General features: G+C 41.4%; 1 protein-coding gene across 3 annotated transcripts; it reads right to left on the bottom strand.

The window, feature by feature from the left end:
• Positions 1-443: 443 nt before the first annotated feature.
• On the bottom strand, positions 444-18,135 carry tecpr1b (tectonin beta-propeller repeat containing 1b). Of its 3 annotated transcripts, none has more exons than XM_038269197.1 (26): positions 18,017-18,135; positions 17,676-17,775; positions 13,314-13,546; positions 13,035-13,214; positions 12,799-12,921; positions 11,854-11,976; positions 10,944-11,118; positions 10,654-10,754; positions 10,476-10,577; positions 8,288-8,415; positions 7,611-8,197; positions 5,230-5,342; positions 4,997-5,152; positions 4,744-4,893; positions 4,485-4,642; positions 4,227-4,354; positions 3,999-4,089; positions 3,791-3,887; positions 3,460-3,539; positions 3,307-3,363; positions 3,057-3,231; positions 2,811-2,946; positions 2,611-2,703; positions 2,428-2,534; positions 2,072-2,191; positions 444-1,351 (listed from the first exon to the last, which is right to left on the bottom strand). In XM_038269197.1, exons 3-26 carry the CDS (start codon positions 13,536-13,538, stop codon positions 1,211-1,213), a joined length of 3,546 nt encoding a protein of 1,181 aa, XP_038125125.1. In that variant the 5' UTR covers positions 13,539-13,546; positions 17,676-17,775; positions 18,017-18,135; the 3' UTR covers positions 444-1,210. The 3 variants fall into 3 exon arrangements, with proteins under 3 accessions (XP_038125125.1, XP_038125126.1, XP_038125127.1); XM_038269198.1 differs by having other exon boundaries at positions 17,960-18,124; XM_038269199.1 differs by lacking the exons at positions 444-1,351; positions 2,072-2,191; positions 2,428-2,534 and having other exon boundaries at positions 2,611-2,723.
• Between the last annotated feature and the right edge of the window lie 1,356 nt (positions 18,136-19,491).

The raw sequence follows: 19,491 nt of genomic DNA, 5'->3' as shown, positions 1-19,491 counted from the left end.
GGCTTTTGTGGTGCATATTTTTTTGCGTCAGTAAAGGAAGAGTGCAGAATCATTTCCACGTGTAGGTGATGTTTGACTGGATTTACCTGGTGAGTTTACAGCTTATCTTGTCTAACTTAAAGGTATAGAGGAGGATTTATGCGAATTTTGGATTAAGTGAAAATGGGGACGAGCACGTAGGATGTCCTTACGTCAACATATCACCACAATGATTGATATTTAAGAGGACCACTTATTTTGATGATCCACCCGGACAAAGAAGATCCTTCATTATACCTGACAAGAATTGCATCAGATTTTATGTTCTGATATTCCCAATCCTCCTAATTTAATTTATATATTACGTTAAAAAATGCAACATGGAAGAAACAAACAAAATTATCAGCATAAAATCAGGAAAACCGCACAAATCCAGCTGTTTTGTCACTGTGAGGCACATTGGATAATGGAACAGTACTTTGTCTTTATTTCACATTTCAATACTCTTTATAACACATCTGGTCATGTTATGATGCCAACACCTGCTGTGGTGTCAACCGTCTCTGCAGGGGGGGTGGAGTGCATGAATTTATTTATTGCAAAAAGGACTGAGGTGTCCCCGGGTGGAAAAGACAAAGATGTTTCACTCTAGTAAAAAAGCTCTGTAAGCAAGTTGTAACACTGCAACAGCAAAGGGCAGGACAGAAAGAAACCCATTTTAACAGTGTATTTGGAATGACTTTAAATGAATCAACAAAAATAAGAAAATAACTAAAACCCAGTCCATTTAAATGACACTGTTCAGAGAAACCAAAGCATAGCCCTTAATTAAAATATCTCCCTCTTTTCCCACAGCAAGATGTAAATACCCATACAAGCTTTTTCTTCACTGCAGTGGTCAAAACATGATCAAAGGTCAAACATGCATTTACTTTTGTTTTGAAAGTGAAAAAAGTATTATAGGACATTAGGAAAGCCATACTTTGTCTTAGTTTTTTGCTTTCTCTCCTCTATCCTCACTAAATACTGAGATGTTTTCTATCTGTGCAAATCAGCCCTGCTGTAACATTCATCCATCGATCAAATCCAGTCAAAATACTTTGTTAAAATAGTCAGTTTTTACGGTTGTGCTTCCCCTTTACGTAAAAGGAATGCCATATAGGTCCGAGGAAACGACTGCATCTCCAGGCACAAAGGGGGCTGGGGGCTCTTAGGAGGGACAGTGGGAACGCTACACACACACAGCACTCCCGTTCACTTGGGTCGCAGGGTGTTGGAGGGCCGGGCTGCGCGGGGGGCCGCTAGGAGGAAGGTGAGGGACCCGAAGGGGCTCTGCTGAGTTTCCTCTCACACTGATGTGCTCCCATCCTCCCTGGAAGACAAAGACTGGATTATTTTACGAACCATTCTACCAATCTTAATTTCTTTCTTGTTTGCATACTTCTTGACAACAGCAGATGTCAATGTTTTTATTGAGTTCCTTATTGACAGACCAACTTTAACAAGGTAAATGGTATTAATCTTTTACAAATAACTACCTCAATCCCCTCTCTCCCCTGCTGTATCTACAGTTTGTTGCAGCTTCTAACAGGTTTCCCTCCATATTTTCACCAACTCTAGCAATTGTTCCTGTCCCTCCATCTGTCCAGCATGATGCTGCCACCACCATGATTCACCATGGGGATAGTCTATTCATTGTTATATTTTTTATCCAAACACAGCACTTTACACACGGATCAACAAGGTTTAGAAACTGATTCAACCAGAGGGCTTTTCTTTTAACGAATTGGCATTTGGAAAACTACAAAAAGAATGTATTTTTGCTTCTTTCTTGTCTCTCTTCCATAAATGTTTCTAAAGATCCAGACCAGCAGTCCTGTGATATACTACTTTATTTTGGGGTATCCAAGTAAAAGCTATATAATAGATTATGACATATTGTGTGTTGTTATATCCCTTAGAATAAATCTGTTTAGTACAAATTATTTAGAATGGTGACAAGAAAAACATGTGAAATACTTTTACAAGAAAGTAAAAAATAAAAGTTTGATTTCAAATATGAGGGTAAAAAAAAAAAAAAAGCTCAACTCACTCCTATCCCATAGTCCCAGGAAAGGCCCTTGGGCTGCATTGGTCCAACACCCATCCTGTGGCAGACGGCCCCGGGGGGTTCAGTAGGAAATCCTGGAACTCTGTCTGCAATGATCCAAACCTAAAAGAAAAAGAAGTGAAATATCAAACTGTTGCCGTTGGACCAGGATTAAGCTGTTGTTGACATCCTGTAGGTAATATATATTCTAAATATTTAAAATGTAGCAGAAACTGTTTATCTCAGTTTGAGCATGTGCAAAACAGGACGCAAACTGGCATTATAATTAAAATGTAAATAATGATCTTCAGGACGTTTTCACTATCAGTTTTTTGGCCAAACTAGGTACTAACACCTACCTGGTCCAGCGGCCCTACAGACACCTTGCTGACGTTGTTGGAGATGAGCTCCCATGCAGAGCCCTGAGGATAGCTGGGCGTGAGGCCCTGTCTGTACCACAGATTACCTGAAAGAAATCAGGTTCAATTACATTTGATTTTTACTTTAAGGACACAAAGGAAAGAAAACTTAATGAAACTCACTGCTTTCATCTACAGCAAAGACAGATGTGCGGCCAACTGAGAGCTGTCTGAGGTTCTGCCTGGGAGGAGAGGGGATGTGGTACCAGCATTCCCCTACAGAGAAATAAAAGCTTCTGAAATAGATGATTTAAATAAATTGTCATTCTGTTTCTTTTAATGTGGTGTCATCTTAACCAACAGGCTAACTTCCAAATGCTGACCTGCAGGGTTTTGTGGAGACACAGATCCTCTGTAGAACACAGCCCCATCCCTAGTGATGGCCCACACCTGATTAGCTCCTCCAATGGAGATGGACTTAAAGGGCTGATCTGTGCCAACATGGAGCCAGGAGCTACCCTGTGGGATACAAATACTTTCAAATGGTGCCCAAGATTTTTGACCCACAATCTTTTCTTTATAGAGGATATTTTTTTCAGGGGCATGATCTAAAAATACAGATTTCTCACCGCAGGGTTCTGGGGGCTCACTCCCAGGCGACACAGGACATCTCCCTTGTCATTGAGGGCCCACACAGGGACATGCTCCATTTTGCTCTGGGCCAGACACGGCATCAGAGAGATGTCGCTTAGATGGATCGGTGGCACCATCTTCCATGGACCCCTCACTGTTATTTTGCACCTCCTGTATTAGAACAGGTCTCTGTTAATGCTTTAGTGGAAACAGGGCTACAAGCTGGAGGAGGGGAGGTGAGTTTACCTCGTCCATCTTCGGCGCCTCACAAAGTCTTTCATTGTTTTGTGGCCATGAAATGTCCTGTAGGGAAGAAACAAATCAGACAAATGGGTCGATAACTTTTTCATTAAACACACACAGAAAAAAAAAACATTTGAAGAAGCAGATTCTTCATACGTTGGAAAGTCTGCAGCGTACTGCCAGCCTTCTTTGTCTGTTCCTCCAGGAACACTAAAATCCACAGCCCACTCTGACACCTAAAAAAGCAGTTCACAACAGGAGACAAAAAGCATTCATTCACTACACGGGTAGTGTACCGTGTAGTTCCTGTTGCTTTACGGCAAATTTTCCAATGCAAGAATCCAAACAAATATTCAGTGGGAATTTATGACATATTTCCACAGTACTCAGAATTCCATACCTGCCCTGAGATGGAAAATACTTTATTAAATCCCAAAGCTCTTAAGCCTTTCCCAGAAAGGGACCCTTATTTCAGGAGACTTCTTACCCAGGACCACTGAGGGGAGGGGGGGTGCGTATTGCCTTTGGTGCACTCCATCAGCCCGGTCTCATCACTCCACATGGGGCGATCTGTAGGAAGTCCTCTGTTGGATCACAAAAGATTCCACAATATTTCTTTGTGTTCTTTGAAATCCATTGGTGTGTAATCTAACAGGTAAATGACCATAATTGTGTGTAAAATGTGGGAGGCCTACTTGTCAGTATAACCAGTCATTGGGTTCCAACGCTGATTCTCATACACATGTATACTCCTGACATCAGTCTGCAAGTTCATCTCATGGTTGACTAAAACAAAAACCCAGATGACATGTTAAGGATGCTTTAGTCTTATTACATCCACTGAAGCTGGAACCACACCATGCTACAGCAATCCCCATTAAGAGGACAGAAGAAGCCCATTCTGCATGCAGGACATGTGTTACCCTGACTGGTATGCTGTCCAAAGCTCCCGCTGTAGACCCAAGCAGTGCCATCCCACCCGATGCCCCACACCAGCCCCAGACTGTTCGACTCTATGCAGCGCAAGTGGCCCGGGATCTGCCGCCAAAACCTGCAGCAGCGTACATGTGGAAGCACCCAGTGTTAGTCACAGGATTTAGCATACAAGAGACAAAAAATTAAAATACAATTCAGGAGGCAAAGCAAGAGCATTAAAATTCCATCTTTGTTATCAGGCTCACATTAGGTCGCAGGCCATAGCGTGAGCCGAAGCCTCCAGGGACAGGGACGGCTCATGCACCATGATGTCTCCCTTAGAGGTGATGGACCACAGCGCCTGCGTGGATGGAGCCCCAGCAATACCTCTGCACTTGCAGCAACACTCTGACAACAGTTCAAGCTGTTGTTCCATAAAAGAAAGGTGGTAGACCAGAGATACGTTGCATTAGCGAAAACATCCTATTTTCTACACCAATTCATGAATGAAGGCAAAACTCTTACCCAGTCATTCATTTCCTTCTCTGATGGTGCTGCCAAGACCAGCGGCCATCTTTGTTTGGTTCTTTCAGCCGTGTAAACTGCAAAAGTGTAGTTGCAATCCTGCAGAACCGGTACCAGCGCCGTCACTTCATTTATGAACACCTGAAGGTGCTAAACACGCAACAATTTGTCAGTATTTACATATTTAGTACTTCTTGTCTTTTTTTGTTTTGCTGCTTTTCCAAATATCCAAATTCAGGACATGCAAACCAACCTTTTTCTCATCATATTGAGTGTAATAGACAAAGAAGATGCTGTCCTTCCTCCCATCCAACCTGGTGGATTGCTCAAGAGCAACGCCTACATCCACCCAACGCTGGGGCTTCCAGTCTCTCCACCAGCGCAACGCACCTTTACGTACCCACACAGACTGGTCAGGAAAGGGGACAAAAAATTAGATGCTTTTCACCGTCGGGTAGAATTGAGGACAAGTTTGATTTTACTAACATTGCTCCTCTCCAAAGGTTTCCTGGTGATCTCTTGATGTTCCTGCTGCTGGGGCTGCTCGCTCCAGGCTGCTGATTGGACCGGAGTCAGAGACAGGGAACTGGAGAGAGGACCTGGCACACAAACATAAAGGTATGAAGACTCAAATAAAGCTTCCTTAAACAATACCACTGTTTAGTCATCTCCTATTTCTTTCTCTCTTCCTTCCAGACAGGCAGACGTCCCTATAAAACTTCAAAACCGGTCTTAATCTCTAGTTTTTCGAACAATTCGAAGGTCTTTCAAATATCTTTTTATATCACCGACTATGTTTTCTATCATCTTTTACTGTCTATTCCAATTTCAGATCAGTGTGTGTGTTTTTTTAAGTCTCTAAGCTCTGACCTATAAATCTTCAGTCAAGAACGAAACAACATGTTCTGCAAACAAACTGTTTTTGTTATTGTTGTATTTGAACAACAAAAATATGGTTTCATTTTTTTTCTTTTTACAGTAAGGAAAATAAGTATTTGAACACCCTGCTCTTTTGCAAGTTCTCCCACTTAGAAACCATGAAATTGTCTGAAATTGTCATCATAGGGGCATGTCCACTGTGAGAGATATAATCTAAAAATAAATCCTGTAATCACGATATATGATTTTTTAAAACTATTTATACAGCTGCAAATAAGTATTTGAACACCTATCAGCTAGAATTCTGACCCTCAATGACCTGTTAGTCTGCCTGCCTTCAACATGTCCATCTCCGCTCCATTTATTATCCTAAATTAGATGCATCTGTTTGAGGTATTTAGCTGCATAAAGACACCTAACCCCCCCCCCCCCCCCCCCCCCCCAATACAACCAGTAAGAATCCAACTACTAACATGGTCAATACCAAACAGCTGTCCATAGACACTAGAGACAAAATCTTACACCTCCACAAGGCTGTAAAGGGCTACAGGGAAATTGCCAAGCAGCTTTCTGAAAAAAAAGGTCCCCTGTTGGAGCAATTATCAGAAAATGGGAAAGGCTAAACATGACAGTCAATCTCCCTCGGACTGGGACTCCATGCAAGATCTCACTGCGTGGGGTCTCTATGATCCTAAGAAAGGTAAGAAATCAGCCCAGAACTACACGCGAGGAGCTGGTCAATGACCTGAAAAAAGCTCGGACCACCGTTTCCAAGGTTACTAGTACACTAAGAAGTCATGGTTTGAAATCATGCATAGCACAGAAGGTTCCCCTGCTTAAACCAGCACATGTCAAGGCCCTTCTTAAGTTTGTCATTGACCATTTAGATGATCCAGAGGAGTCATGGGAGAAAGTAATGTGGTCAGATGAGATTAAAATAGAACTTTTTGGTCATAATTCCACTAAACATGTTTGAAGGAAGAAGAATGATGAGTACCATCCCAAGAACACCATCCCTACTGTGAAGCATGGAGGTGGTAGCATCACCCTTTGGGGTGTTTTTCTGCACATGGGACAGGGTGACTGCACTGTAGTAAGGAGAAGATGACCGGGGCCATGTATTGTGAGATTTTGGGGAACAACCTCCTTCCCTCAGTTAGAGCATTAGAGATGGGTTGAGGCTGGATCTTCCAACATGACAATTACCTGGCTCTGGCTCTGAAAGGAGAATATCAAGGTTCTGGTGTGGCCTAGCCAGTCTCCAGACCTAAACCTACTAGAAAATCTTTGGAGGGAGCTCAAACTCCATGTTTCTCAGCGGCAGCCCAGAAACCTGACTGATCTAGAGAAGATCTGTGTGGAAGAGTGGGCCAAAATCCCTCCTGCAGTGAGTGCAAACCTGGCGAAAGATTAAAGGAAATATTTTACCTCTGTAATTGCAAATATTTACTTTGATTACCTCAGGTGTTCAAATACTTATTTGCAGCTATATCATACAAATAAATAGTTACGGAACTATTCATCATACATTGTGATTTCTGGATTTTTTTTTTAGATTGTCTCACAGTGGAGATGCATACAATGACAATTTCGGACTCCTCCATGATTTGGGTGGGAGAACTTGCAAAATAGCACAGTGTTATTACTTTTCCTCACTATATTTTACTTAAAACAAGGTTTTACTAAGTTTTTGGTTGATTTGGAATGTATATAGAGGCATTAAAATGAAAGTTGAAGAGCTGAAAATGTTCCTTTTTTAATTTATCCTTCAGTTGTTTCACTTTCTATGGCATAAAATCCCACTGTGAGGTTTAAAGTTCTGGAAAAGTTACGAGAATGTTTTCTAAAGCATTTTAATTTGGGGGGATGTTTGAATGTGTGTATATTTCCTGTTTTGCTTATTTGTGAAAATTTCATCATATCAGACAAAAATAATTTCCGTTAGCACCCCTCCGTTACACAGCTTCAGACACTGGCTGTCCATATACCTGTAGGACTGAGCCAGCTGATGTGTGAATTTGCATCCACATCACATCCTCCACCGGAAACCCATGTCCACACTGGTCCGTCCTCCTCCCCGATGCCCTGCGAGTTCTCCAGACTTCCAAGGACATCGTTCAGCAGACGCCCTGCTGTCTGTGCACCCCGAGCTGCTTCTGCCCCTTCTAGATCCACGTTCATAAAGGGGACATCGTGCCCTCTGGTTGGAAGGGTGGGGAGGAGCGGAGCTGGCGGCTGTTCCACACTCTCTTCCTGCAACATCTCTGTGATGGATGGCTGCATGGTGGATGTTCTGTCTCGGTCAGAGACCAAGCTGTTGATGAAGCTGTCGCTGGCTGGGATGAAGGCTTTCGGAGCATCTTGTTGAGGGTTCGAGGAGGCTTCTTTCAGCTCCTGAGGAGGAGCAGATGACTCGGTTCCCCCCAAAGGAACAATAGAGGGAGCTGCTGCCTCCAGTATAGGAGTAGCACTGTGCTCTGAATTAGTAGGACCCAACTCTGAGTCTGAATCTGTTCCACTTAGGGCAGAGCCTTGTGAGGCCTCAGTCAGCTGGCCACTTATTTCACACTCATCCCTTATTAAAAAAGCACAAAGATGGTAATAAAATGGTTGATTTAAGTCAGGTAGGAGTTATTCAAGACTTGGCTGATGTTTCTCTACAGACCTGGGTGGAATAAGGTCTTTATTGCTCCCCCACTGGGCTGAAACAGGGATCCAGCCATTTCCACTTGGCTCAGACTGCGTCACACCCATCCTAAAATACACCCCGCGATCCTCACCAACGGCCCACACCTACAGACAGAGACAAGGAGAAATCTATGTGGAAGAACATTGGTGAACAGCCAGGGTGGGGAAGTAGCTTTGTGCATTTATTAAACTTTTCATGTAATTTACCCCGAGTAATCCCGAAATATGCAATCCATTAAAGCTACATTTTGTTCTTTAAAGACCAATCAGAGCAGCTGTTACTTTATAAGGCTGTATACAGTAACTCTTGCTCCTAAAGCAGCTCCCATAACTGCAACCCTGGAACATGAAATATGGGATATGATGACGATGCCTTGGCCAGCTTCTAATTAGGGAGTCTCCCATATGAAAGGCCAGTGGGAATACAGTCGGGAGATATTTAAGGCTGGACCCTGAGGTGCAACTGCTGGAGGGGACACTGGGCAGAGCGGGAGGCTGTACTCGTGTTACAGCTCTGCTGACAGGCCGGGGGACAGAGGGGGTTGGAATGAGGGTAGGCAGGAGGAGGGCAGACAGAGCTGGGAGGAGGAGGTGTGAGGTACGGGTTTGCAGCGCAAGCAAAGTCTTCAGCAGTGAGACATGGAGCGAACAGTTTCTGCTCCTGATCTGTCCTGAAACCAGATCCATGCAAAGGGCGAGATTGATCAGGCAGCAGACAGCAGCTCAAAACACAGTTTAGTTTGGAAATGGACAGGTTTTAATAAACCTACAGGGTTACATTATATATGTATATAATTTCATAGACAGATTCATCCTCTGTACTAGCCCTGGAGCCATAAAGAACAGACACACAAGAGCTGCAACAAAGTTTGGTTTCATATGTTAATCAAAAACCTCCGTTTAGTCAGTTAGGGTTTAATTTGGCAGATAAACACAAAGTGGGTCATAATTATAAATGATAGTAAAAAGGAAAAATGTTTCCAAAATGTTCATATAAGACTTAATTTTGGCTCATGTGTTTTTATTCTTTAGAACCATATTTCGCTGCAATTAGAAGCCACAGACGTCTTCTGTTATTGGACTCTCCTATCTACATCCAAAAATAGAGTTTTGCATGAATTTTGCCATTCTTCTTTGCAAAAGAGAGTCTCTGAGTTTGAAAAAAGATGGTGAAAATGCGGCACAATACTAAAGCAGCTTTTCTAGCAGACTTCTTAAACCTTGAGCTCCATCCATGTCCCCATCACTGCTGGGGGAGTGGTGGCCTAGTGGTTAGGGCACGGAGCTCAGTATCCTGAGGCTCCCACAGACTGCCACCCTGAGTGAAGACACACTGTTCCCTGGGCGCAAATGGCAGCCCACTGCTCCCCAAGGGGATGGGTTACAAGCAGAGAGTAAACTGTACTGTACTTGTACTTGTGACAGTGTAATGACAATAAAATGCTAGGGGGGAAAAAACCCATCAACCCTTCCCTGCAAAGAGCTGCATCCCCACAGCCTGATACTGCCAACTCCCTGTTTTACTGAGGGTATAGCTTGTTCAAGCTCATGGGCCTCGTTAGCCACAAATAGATCTTTTTTATATAGATCATAATAGTATATTTAGTTTAATCAGAACCCCTCTGACCCCTGCTCAGCTTAAGCTTTTGAGGAAGACTGATCAGTGAGCTCCAACTCTTTCTTCTTTTATAAAGTTGATGTCCTTCAGCTGTAAAGCACGTGTGTTAGCCTTGATTTTCAGCTTCGTCAACCAATTCTGGTGTGTTCCTCTGAGAATAAAACAGCTGTTATCTTATTTAATAATAGAAAAAGGGGAAATAATTTTTTATTTGTAAAAAAAAAAGATATATTTGTGTTTTTGCATTTGTCTCACACATTAACTTCTAATTTTTTATTTATAAAAAAATAAAAAATAATAATGTTAGAACTATAAATATACAGTCATATGTTTATATTACTTTTTTAAATGTATTTATTACTGTTTTCAAGGTTGCACTTTAAAAAAAGTAATTGTCCAGAGCTTTTTTAAACAAAATTTCTTTTTGTTTACACTCGTATACATACAAAATTACCAACTAAATCTGTCTAAGTCTAATGACATACCCTCAGGTTTTTGGTTATAATATGACAACATGTGTGACAACTGCATATAAATCACCTCTGACCTGATCATTGAGTCCCACATCCACCATCATCATCTCCCCCCCGATACTGATCCAGCCAGACCCACAAGGGTTGTGGGAGTTTACGCCGCGCCTGAACCACACCTGGACACACGCAGGCCATCAGGTCCTGACATGTAGCAAACAGGTGAGCTACTAACATTCATGTAATCAGGTTTACCTTATAGTCTTTTGTTACCACCCACACAACATTGACTCCAACTGCCACATGAAGAGCCTCCACCTCCTTTGAGGGTGAGTCTACCTCCAACCAAGAGGTACCTGGATAAAAAAAATGCTCCGTAATAATCTGAAACGTTCTGGGTCAACATAAATTTAAAAGAATAAGCTACATATTTCATAAATTTAACAGCTGAAATTAATATTTCTAAGATGATAGGACAGTAATGTGGAAACACAGGGGGAAAAGATAAGAGCTAGGGATGGACAGTGTGGCACAGTGATGCTGACCTGTTGGGCTGTCCAGACTGAGGCCTGTACGAACCAACAGGTTTCCATCCCACAGTAAAGCCCACAGTAGATCCCCGGGGCCGGCTGATAACTGTGCCACCTCTTTGGGTACTTCCACCTCCTCCCAGCTGGTGCCCTCCGGCACACGGGGATGGATCCCCTCCCTGAACCAAACCTGTACAGCAAAAAGATTAGATGAACATGATGTCCATTCATCATTTAAAAAGCAGTATTCACACATAACAGTATAATCTCAGGTTATAACTCTAAAAACAAATGTGGCTTGCATTATAGAATATTAAGTTTTTAATTAAACTAAATCGATACATTAAGCTCTTAAACTATCTTAATAACTGGGTCAGAAAACCTTTCAGTTTTGTTTGTTGTATTTTATAAAGCTGTGCTGCCATCTAGTGGACATAGATGTTCATAAAAGTGATTTAATTCACTTAAAACTGGATGTGCTGATATAAAAACCAGAAAAGTCTTTAGAAAGTGCAACCCTCCATGGAGTAGCTCACATATTGACCTCCACCTCAAGTTAATACCTGTATACACGGAATCTTTTTTATTTAGAGAAGCTTTTACAGTATATTAATTGTGTATAGCAAGCATTTACTGTTATACTGAAAATTGTTTTTTAGTTATTTCGAAAAGAGATAACAGACAGAAAAACAAACACAGTTGAGAACATAACCTCCTTGGCAGAGATAACTGAGAAAATATTGCAAATCATAGTAAATAACAAAAAGTTACCAGCGTGGATATGGGTTTCCCGTGGAGGATGTGATGTGGATGCAATGTGTATATTATACGCTTTATAGAAATCCCAATTGCTGCCCTTAAATTTGAGAGAAAGTATCGGTTTGTACCAGAAAGATCAAAGATTTGTTCTGACTTTCTGACTAACCTGCCCCTGCTGGGTCACACCCCAGAGGTATGGATACCTCCCTGATTGGTCGCTCATCTCCCAGCCACCACAGCTGATGTCACAGAGCGGCAGGGGGGGCTTCCTGGGATTATCCAGCGGGATCTGCAAGGACAAAGCAGCTACTGTTTTACACCTCAAAAGAACTTTGAGTTAGGATCACCATGGAGATTTTGTCCTAGGATACAGAGAGCAAAAAGAATCATCTATCATTAGGTAAGTACTATGGTGACACTCTGGAAACTGATGCTGTTAAGTTTTCAATAATGATGTTTACGCACTGGCAATAGCTACAATCGGCATATAATCTCACTTGCCTTTTTCATTTTGTCATCCTACAACAAAAACATCTATGCATTTTATTGTTAGTTGACAGCCTTAATCAGAGAAAAAACCAAAAGGTCATTAACTGCAAAGATTCACTATTTGGGAGATCCTAATGTTACAAGGCTTTCAAGGCTGCAAATGACTCTAAATATGGGTGAATGTTGAACTCTTAGCTGGTCCAAAACACGCTGTGGACCTTTTCACTATATTAGCAGGAGACTAGGCCAAAATTTCATTTCTAAACGTTTGAAAGTATGAAAAAGTCCTTCTAAAAGACGCAGATTTAATTCCACTGGAATGTGCTTCTTCTGAGTACTGATTCAAGTGGGAGATGAACACAAAGGTATCAAAACCGTAAACCATTTTTCTTTGCATAATTACACTGCAATGTGCGGGTCTATTAAATAAAATAGGGAAGATCGAAGCTTGGGAATCTTAGATTCTATCTTTTAGGTTTGAAACTGCTTAGTCAGGTTAAGTGATATTTGTAATGTCAAAAAGATTATTAACTGTGTTTTGGGGTTGAAAATAAATTATTTCATCTGATATTCTTGGGAGCTGTACAATACAGAAATAGAAAGTCAGTAGGGCTTGCCAAACCTTTGCCCAAGTTCCTTGTGCTGTGTATCTTCTGTAACGGATCCATCGTCTACGACGGACACAGGAGTTCCACTTCTTGTCTGGTGAGAAGTTTGCTGGGAAGTCGACAGCATACTCCCAGCCCTACAGAACAAGAGGAATAAAGTGCTTGGTGCTGAAAATTCTTTAAAGGAAAGAAACTGAATAAATGGTGTGAGAAAATGAAATGATGATGCAGGGCCTGATGTAGTTCTCACCCCTGTCTGACCAGGTTCTCCACAGCTCTGATCCACATACCAGTCACCTTCCCACTCCCAGCTTCGAGACGGCAGCTGGAAGCTGTTGAGCGGCTGCGGGTTCATCCCTGTGACGTCGCTCCAGGGCCAGCGGTCGGTGGGAAGCAGCACGTCAGTGAAACCATCCACTGGGTTCCACCGCTGACCATAAAAACAAACAAAGGAATATTGTAAAAATTATCATTATTCTGTTTAAACAAACCTGCTCAGTACAGAATCGGAGTTTTGTTTTTATCTGACCTGGTTCTCATAGGTCTCCTCCCGGTAGCGGATGGAAGTCTCACTGGGCATTATGTTCAGATAGATGTGGTGATCACAGCCGATGCCCCAGCAGCGCTCCTTGCCTGCAGTGACGCGCTTCAGCTCCAGCAGCATGTCATCAGCGCGGACCCAGCGCTGCCCGGCTGTGGAGAGGCTGTACACTCTGCCATACACATCCACAGCCCACAGCAGTGTTATAGGCATGGTGACTCCTAACAGAGACAGAGGACAGGATTCATCTCTATCCGCTACATATTATAGGGCTGCGTAATTAAAGCTTGATGATTTGGTGACAAAAAGGGGTGGCTGTGAGGTACACATTCACCTAGAACTGTTTAATTAAAACTTGTCCGCAAAAACTGGAAATATGATGTGAGCAAGATCTTTAAATTTCACCTACAGTGGCAATTTCTCTTGCTTTTTTTTTAAGAGTGCTTGACATTAATGGATTACCTCTTTGTTTTATATGCAGTACAGAGCAGCTACCTATAGTTTACTGAAATTGCATTACATTTTAATAAATTTAAACCTTGTTTACTGTAGAAGTGCTATCCTTTCATTTTCAATTTAATATATAAATACATCCAGAACAAAAAGTAGAAAGTTGCACGTTCAGTAGCATAATTTAGCTTCCACAGTGTTACATACTGAATTAAAGCAGCAAACCTTTTTACTACCTTTCTTAAAATAGCCTGCCTTCATCTACCCATGGAGCGACTCTAGGTTCTCTAAACTTGGTTGATGTGTTCAGCAAAACACTATTTTACATGCTCTGCACCAACTCATGCAGATTGATAAAAAAAATGCTGACTTTATCCTGAGACTGATGTTCTGGAAGCATCTTAATGTTTGTTTAATAACGTCACAAAATGCTGACACAGATATAAAGGCCTTCTTGCAGTGGAAAAAACTGAAAACTTTAAACAAAAAAAATTGACTTTGTTCCTGTCTTTTTCAGCTTTAGAGACGAAAACTCCTGTTCCTACGATTTTGTAAAGTAAACAAGGCTTTTGACATTTTCCATGTTTGCCCACAGATTCTTTAATGGGGTTAGGTCTTGCAGACTTTGCTGCATAAGTCTAATCCATGCATACTTTATGCTTCCCTTGAAACCACTTCATTGAGGCTCCAGCTATATAGTTAGCCTTGCTGTGCTGCTGAAAGGTTAACAATCTTCCATTTATCCACATTCTTGCTGCCTCCAACCATCTATCTAGGCCTTTAGTTTTTTTTCCCATCCCATGAACACTTCTAAACAAAAACATTAACTTGCATTTTGTGATTTTTTCTTTTTTTTTAATAAACCTTCCACCATGTGTATTTATGTGTGCAAAATGGACTTCTTACAGTTGCCTTCCAGCTGTTCTTCCATAGGACAGATTTGTCAGTTCTAAAGCTGTTGTCCAATAAAAAGGTTTATCCATCTGAGCTGCTGATCTGCTGTTAGTTTTGGTTAAATGTCTAAGTAGGTTGGCAGTTGTTCTGCGATGTATTGCTTAAAGCCTGGTTGTTTTTTGTTTTGTTTTTTTAAATAAACCTGCTTTAATCTTCATTCTCCACACCTTCATACCCAACCAGTCTGCTGTATTAGTCTCGAACAATACTGAGATTGAATGACACTGGATTTTATTAGTCAGATTAATGGGAGGCGAACAACAATTAATGTGACAGCTCAGAGTGCATTAAACATTGCATAATTGTGCTTCCACCTGGAAGTGCATTCAGAGCAGCTCCTCGCCCCCACCTCGGGTCATCAAATAAAGTCTGTCTAAGTCTAAGTCTAAAGATCACTTTTCTGTCATGCTAATTCCTGCATACAGTCCTCAGCTAATCAGGGCTAAACCAACAGTTAAAGAAGTCAGAGTGTGGTCTGAGGGGGCCATGAGGAAACTTCAGGATTGTTTTGAATGCTCTGACTGGAACATGTTCAAAGTTGCAGCAACCTATGATGACAAAATAATTATAGATGAGTATCTCATGACTCTATTAGTCTACATCAACAAATGCATTGTAGATGTCAGCATATAAAAAAACATCACCACCCGGGCAAACCAATGACCCTGGCTGAATGGGGAGGTTCAGAAATCGCTAAAAACACGGAACTCAGCTTTCAAGTCTGGTGATAAAGAGGCACCGAGGACAGCACATGCCAATTTGAATAGGCCATCAAATCAGCAAAGCAGAACCACAGCCAGAAAATCCAGGATCTCTCCATGATGCCAGCGACATCAGGAGGATGTGCCAAGGCATACAGAGTACATCTCCCCCCCCCCCCCCCCCCCCCCCCAGTAGATGTAGCAAATGACTTCTTAAATAAACTAAACAACTTCTTTGGAAGGTTTGAGGCACTAGACAGCACTCCAGCAGTGAATGCGGTTCAACTCCAGGGAGAGGAGGCACTCAACCATGACAAAGCTAAAGTGAGGTAAACTCTGAGGAGAGTCAACCCAAGAAAGGCCCCAGGCCCTGATAACATACCTGGGCGTGTAGGAGTGTACAGGTCAGCTGGCTGGTGACATTGTTAACACCTCGCTGGACATGCTTTAAATCTGCCGCCATCATTCCGGTCCCAAAGGGGCCTCAGCTCACCTTACTCAATGACTACCGGCCTGTTGCACTGACTCCTATCATGATGAACTGCTTCAGAAGGCTGGTTAAAGAACACATCCTTGCTACCTCTCCACTGAGGATGCCATGTCTGCTGCTCTTCACCTGTGCCTGGCACACCTAGAGGAGAAGAACACCAACGTGCGGATGCTGTTCCTGGACTTCAGCTCAGCTATCAACACTATCATCCTATAAAAAAAAGGGAACAAAAGCCATGAGAGAGCCCACCTGCCCCCAGCCATCCTCACAACCTCCTACAGAAGCACCATAGAGAGTGTTCTGACCAGCTGTGTGGTGTGGAGTCTGCAACACTGCAGACTGGAAGAACGTGAGGAGAGTGGTGAGAACAGCAGAGAAGATCATCGGGGCTCCTCTTCCCTCCATAAAAGACATTTCATCTCAGTGCTGCGTGTCCCCAAAACACTGCATATTTGCGTTATATATATTTAATGCTCTGAAGTTCCATTTCAATGTGTTTTTTGCACCACGTTTTTTCTCCCACACTGTTTACATTTGATCACTGCTTCATTTTAAGAAATGGAAATGTCATGAACGCTTAGCAAAACAACATTTAGTTTTGTATACACTCTGTGGTTACAAAATGACAATCAAAGTTGTCTAAATCTGAAGTGTTGGTAAGGCTAAAAAGTTACAGGAAAAACATTACAACTGTTGGTTACAATGGGCAAAATGTAAAAATATAAAAAAACAAGACAAAACAAATGAAAAACTTTCAATGCTATAAGTGCCTTTTAAAAGCACTGTGTTTGAAAAAAGAGCAAGCTTTAGGACAGGCTTTTATTTTAAGTACATTGAGGCTTTCTTGGGGAAAAACTAGCATTTTAAAAAGATCTTGTAAATGATTGACGGAAAATCCATCCATCCATTTTCCATCATGCTTATCCCAAGCAGGGTTGTGAGATTGCTGGTACCATCTCCAGCTGTCTACGGGTGAGAGGCGGGGTACACCCTGGACAGGTCGCCAGCCCATTAAAGGGCAACACAGAGAAAAACAGGACAAACAACCATTTACACACACACTCACACCTGAGGAGAATTTAGAGAAGCCAATTAACCTAACAGTCATGTTTTTGGACTGTGGGAGGAAGCGGGAGTACCTGGAGAGAACCTACACATGCTCAGGGAGAACATGCAAACTCCATGCAGAAAGACCCTGGACAGGAATCAAACCCAGAACCTTCTTGCTGCTAGGCGGCAATGCTACCCACTGCACCACCCTGAACGATTAATAAAATGTCTAAATTATTTCCTCTGAGTGTAACTAAATGATGATAATAATAATAAAACTTAACAACAATAATAATATTAATGATAATAATAATAATAACTATTATTATTTTTTTGTTTTTCAGCCAAGTGAACAGACAAAACAATTTTGTTTTATTTTGAAACTTATGACCGGAAGTTTTGCCTTTATTTTGACTGGCGCTCTTGACAGTTGCTTGACTACTGACACTAATCCGCTACGGCAGTAACAATCAGCACAGCAAAGCTGGCCTTATGCGTTCAATTGCACCTTTATTTATCTATTTAAAAAAAAGAAAAGAAAAAAGGAAACATACTTTATTAAAGCCATCAACTAAACTTTATCTGAAAGTATCAATATAGTTAATTTTGTAGCAGCACTGCATTTGTCTAAATTGAATTTAGACATATGTACATTACAGTAGCAGGGATATAGAGTAGAGTCTGGGATGTCAAAAAGAAGCCTACCTGTATATTCACTAGATCCGACAGACGGTTGTCATGGGAAATACCAACAGCGTCATGTCATCAGGTGCGACAGCAGATGCTGCCATCTCTGTCACCCATCCTACAACACATTCAGTAGTAATGTCTAACAGCACCAAGCAGAGAGGTGTCACGCTAAGATGCATAAAAGTACAGTCAGGATAGAAATGCAGCAAAGAAGGTTATAAGCAGTTCACATCTTCAGTGGCTGCAGACAGATGGCCTAACCTGCAGGGATAGACCTAAAGCACTAAGCTTTTACTCACGTATGCTCATGGATGACCCACCTTTGACGCAAAAATAAATAAATGAATAAAACATACCAATAAAAAATCTGGCGTCGTCTGCGTTCATCCACAGAGCAGCATTTATTTAATATTGCGGACCAGAGAATTGTCCCGTCCTGTCCAACTCCGAGCCCACAACAGGAAATGGAGGAAGCGCTGCTGTGATTGGATAGAACGAAGCAGGAGTGAGGGATCCCTGCTTCTGATTGGTCCAAATCGGTCGGTATTTTTCCCCTTTGCCGCTACTGATCAGAGGGATTGTTTAAATTATTTATTTAGCGGCGGTTTATTAATTATTTAAGCTCAAAGTTTAGTGACAGATGACACCTCGGTGTCACAAAACACCATAAAACAACAGATCCAACAAACACAGCTACTCTAACTTTTGATCAACAGCATAGGGATTGTATGGCTCGTGTAATAACCACCTTTTATTTATTACAATAATCTTTATTTCTACTTTTATTTGTGCCTGTCAAGTAAGAAATGTTCTGAAAGAAGATTTACCTGGAAAAAAAAAACAACTAAAAAACAAAAACGTTTTATGTGCATGCAATAGGTTGGATAGAATGGCTTCAGAAGTATTAGAACTTTTTCCCCTCTAGGAACCTCTAATAAAGCAAGAAAACGAACTAAGAACTAAGCTGTTTATATCCGCATCAACATTGTCTTGCCTTTTTTTTAATGTCCTCTTATAAATAAAGCTTATTGGTGCTATTCTATATCTCCAGCTGGGAAATGCCTGAGAAGAAATAATTAAATATAGGAAGTTCAAATTAAGGGGACAAAACATTTTTTGACTATAAAGTGTGTTATCAAGGTAATCAATCAAGGTTGTAACTAATACTTGCAAGTATAACTTCAAAGTGAAAAAAATACTTGTAGGTTTAACCATTAAATTAATTAAGGCAAGTATTAATTGCAATACTGCAATTAACTTCTATAAACTCTGTTTCAGTATCTGGATATTTGGCAGTCAAAGGTTGGCCAATTAGGTAGGTGTTCCACATAAGAGTTTTTGAAAGTGACCTTTTAAACCGAGATACAAATATTTTATTTTTTATTTTATTTTTCTAAGTAACCAAACTCCCTATCAGTCCAAAAAATAATTTATGTTATTTAAACAAACTGGCGATAGCGGAGGATGTAGTCTGTGGTATAGGTTGGCGCTGCAGTGCGCTTCATGCAGCAAAATATGGCAAGCAGTTAAGTATTTAGTCAATATCTTTACTAATGGTCACCATCTCTCTCACACACACACACTCTGTCTCTCTCATCCTTTCAATGATGTTGTAGTTGCACATTTTTTTCAGTATTGTAAATCTCAGCACGAGTTGACCAGTTACTCTATGACAGACACTTTTTGACAGAAGTAGCATTTTCTTCTAGTTGTTATGAAAAAGCTGTAAAATCCATCTTATTCATCAAGAATTCTTATTTCTCGCATTAAAATTGTGTTTTGAATTCCAGAGGGAGAGATGTGGCAATAAAAAAGTGGGTCTCCACCTTCC

Source organism: Cyprinodon tularosa, unplaced genomic scaffold (genome assembly GCF_016077235.1).
Source record: "Cyprinodon tularosa strain WSP-4 unplaced genomic scaffold, ASM1607723v1 ctg723, whole genome shotgun sequence".
Classification (NCBI taxonomy): domain Eukaryota; kingdom Metazoa; phylum Chordata; class Actinopteri; order Cyprinodontiformes; family Cyprinodontidae; genus Cyprinodon; species Cyprinodon tularosa.
This window is presented reverse-complemented; position numbering and strand designations above follow the sequence as displayed.

What these genes read in the sequence shown, in the direction of transcription:
- tecpr1b (XM_038269197.1), bottom strand. Translation starts at nt 13,538, where the DNA reads ATGCCTATAACACTGCTGTGGGCTGTGGATGTGTATGGCAGAGTGTAC. An exon ending in CCTCCCCTCAGTGGTCCTGG is followed by an intron (nt 3,540 to 3,790) that starts GTAAGAAGTCTC and finishes CTGCTTTTTTAG; the next exon opens with GTGTCAGAGTGGGCTGTGGA. An exon ending in CCTGGGACTATGGGATAGGA is followed by an intron (nt 1,352 to 2,071) that starts GTGAGTTGAGCT and finishes TTTGTCTTCCAG; the next exon opens with GGAGGATGGGAGCACATCAG.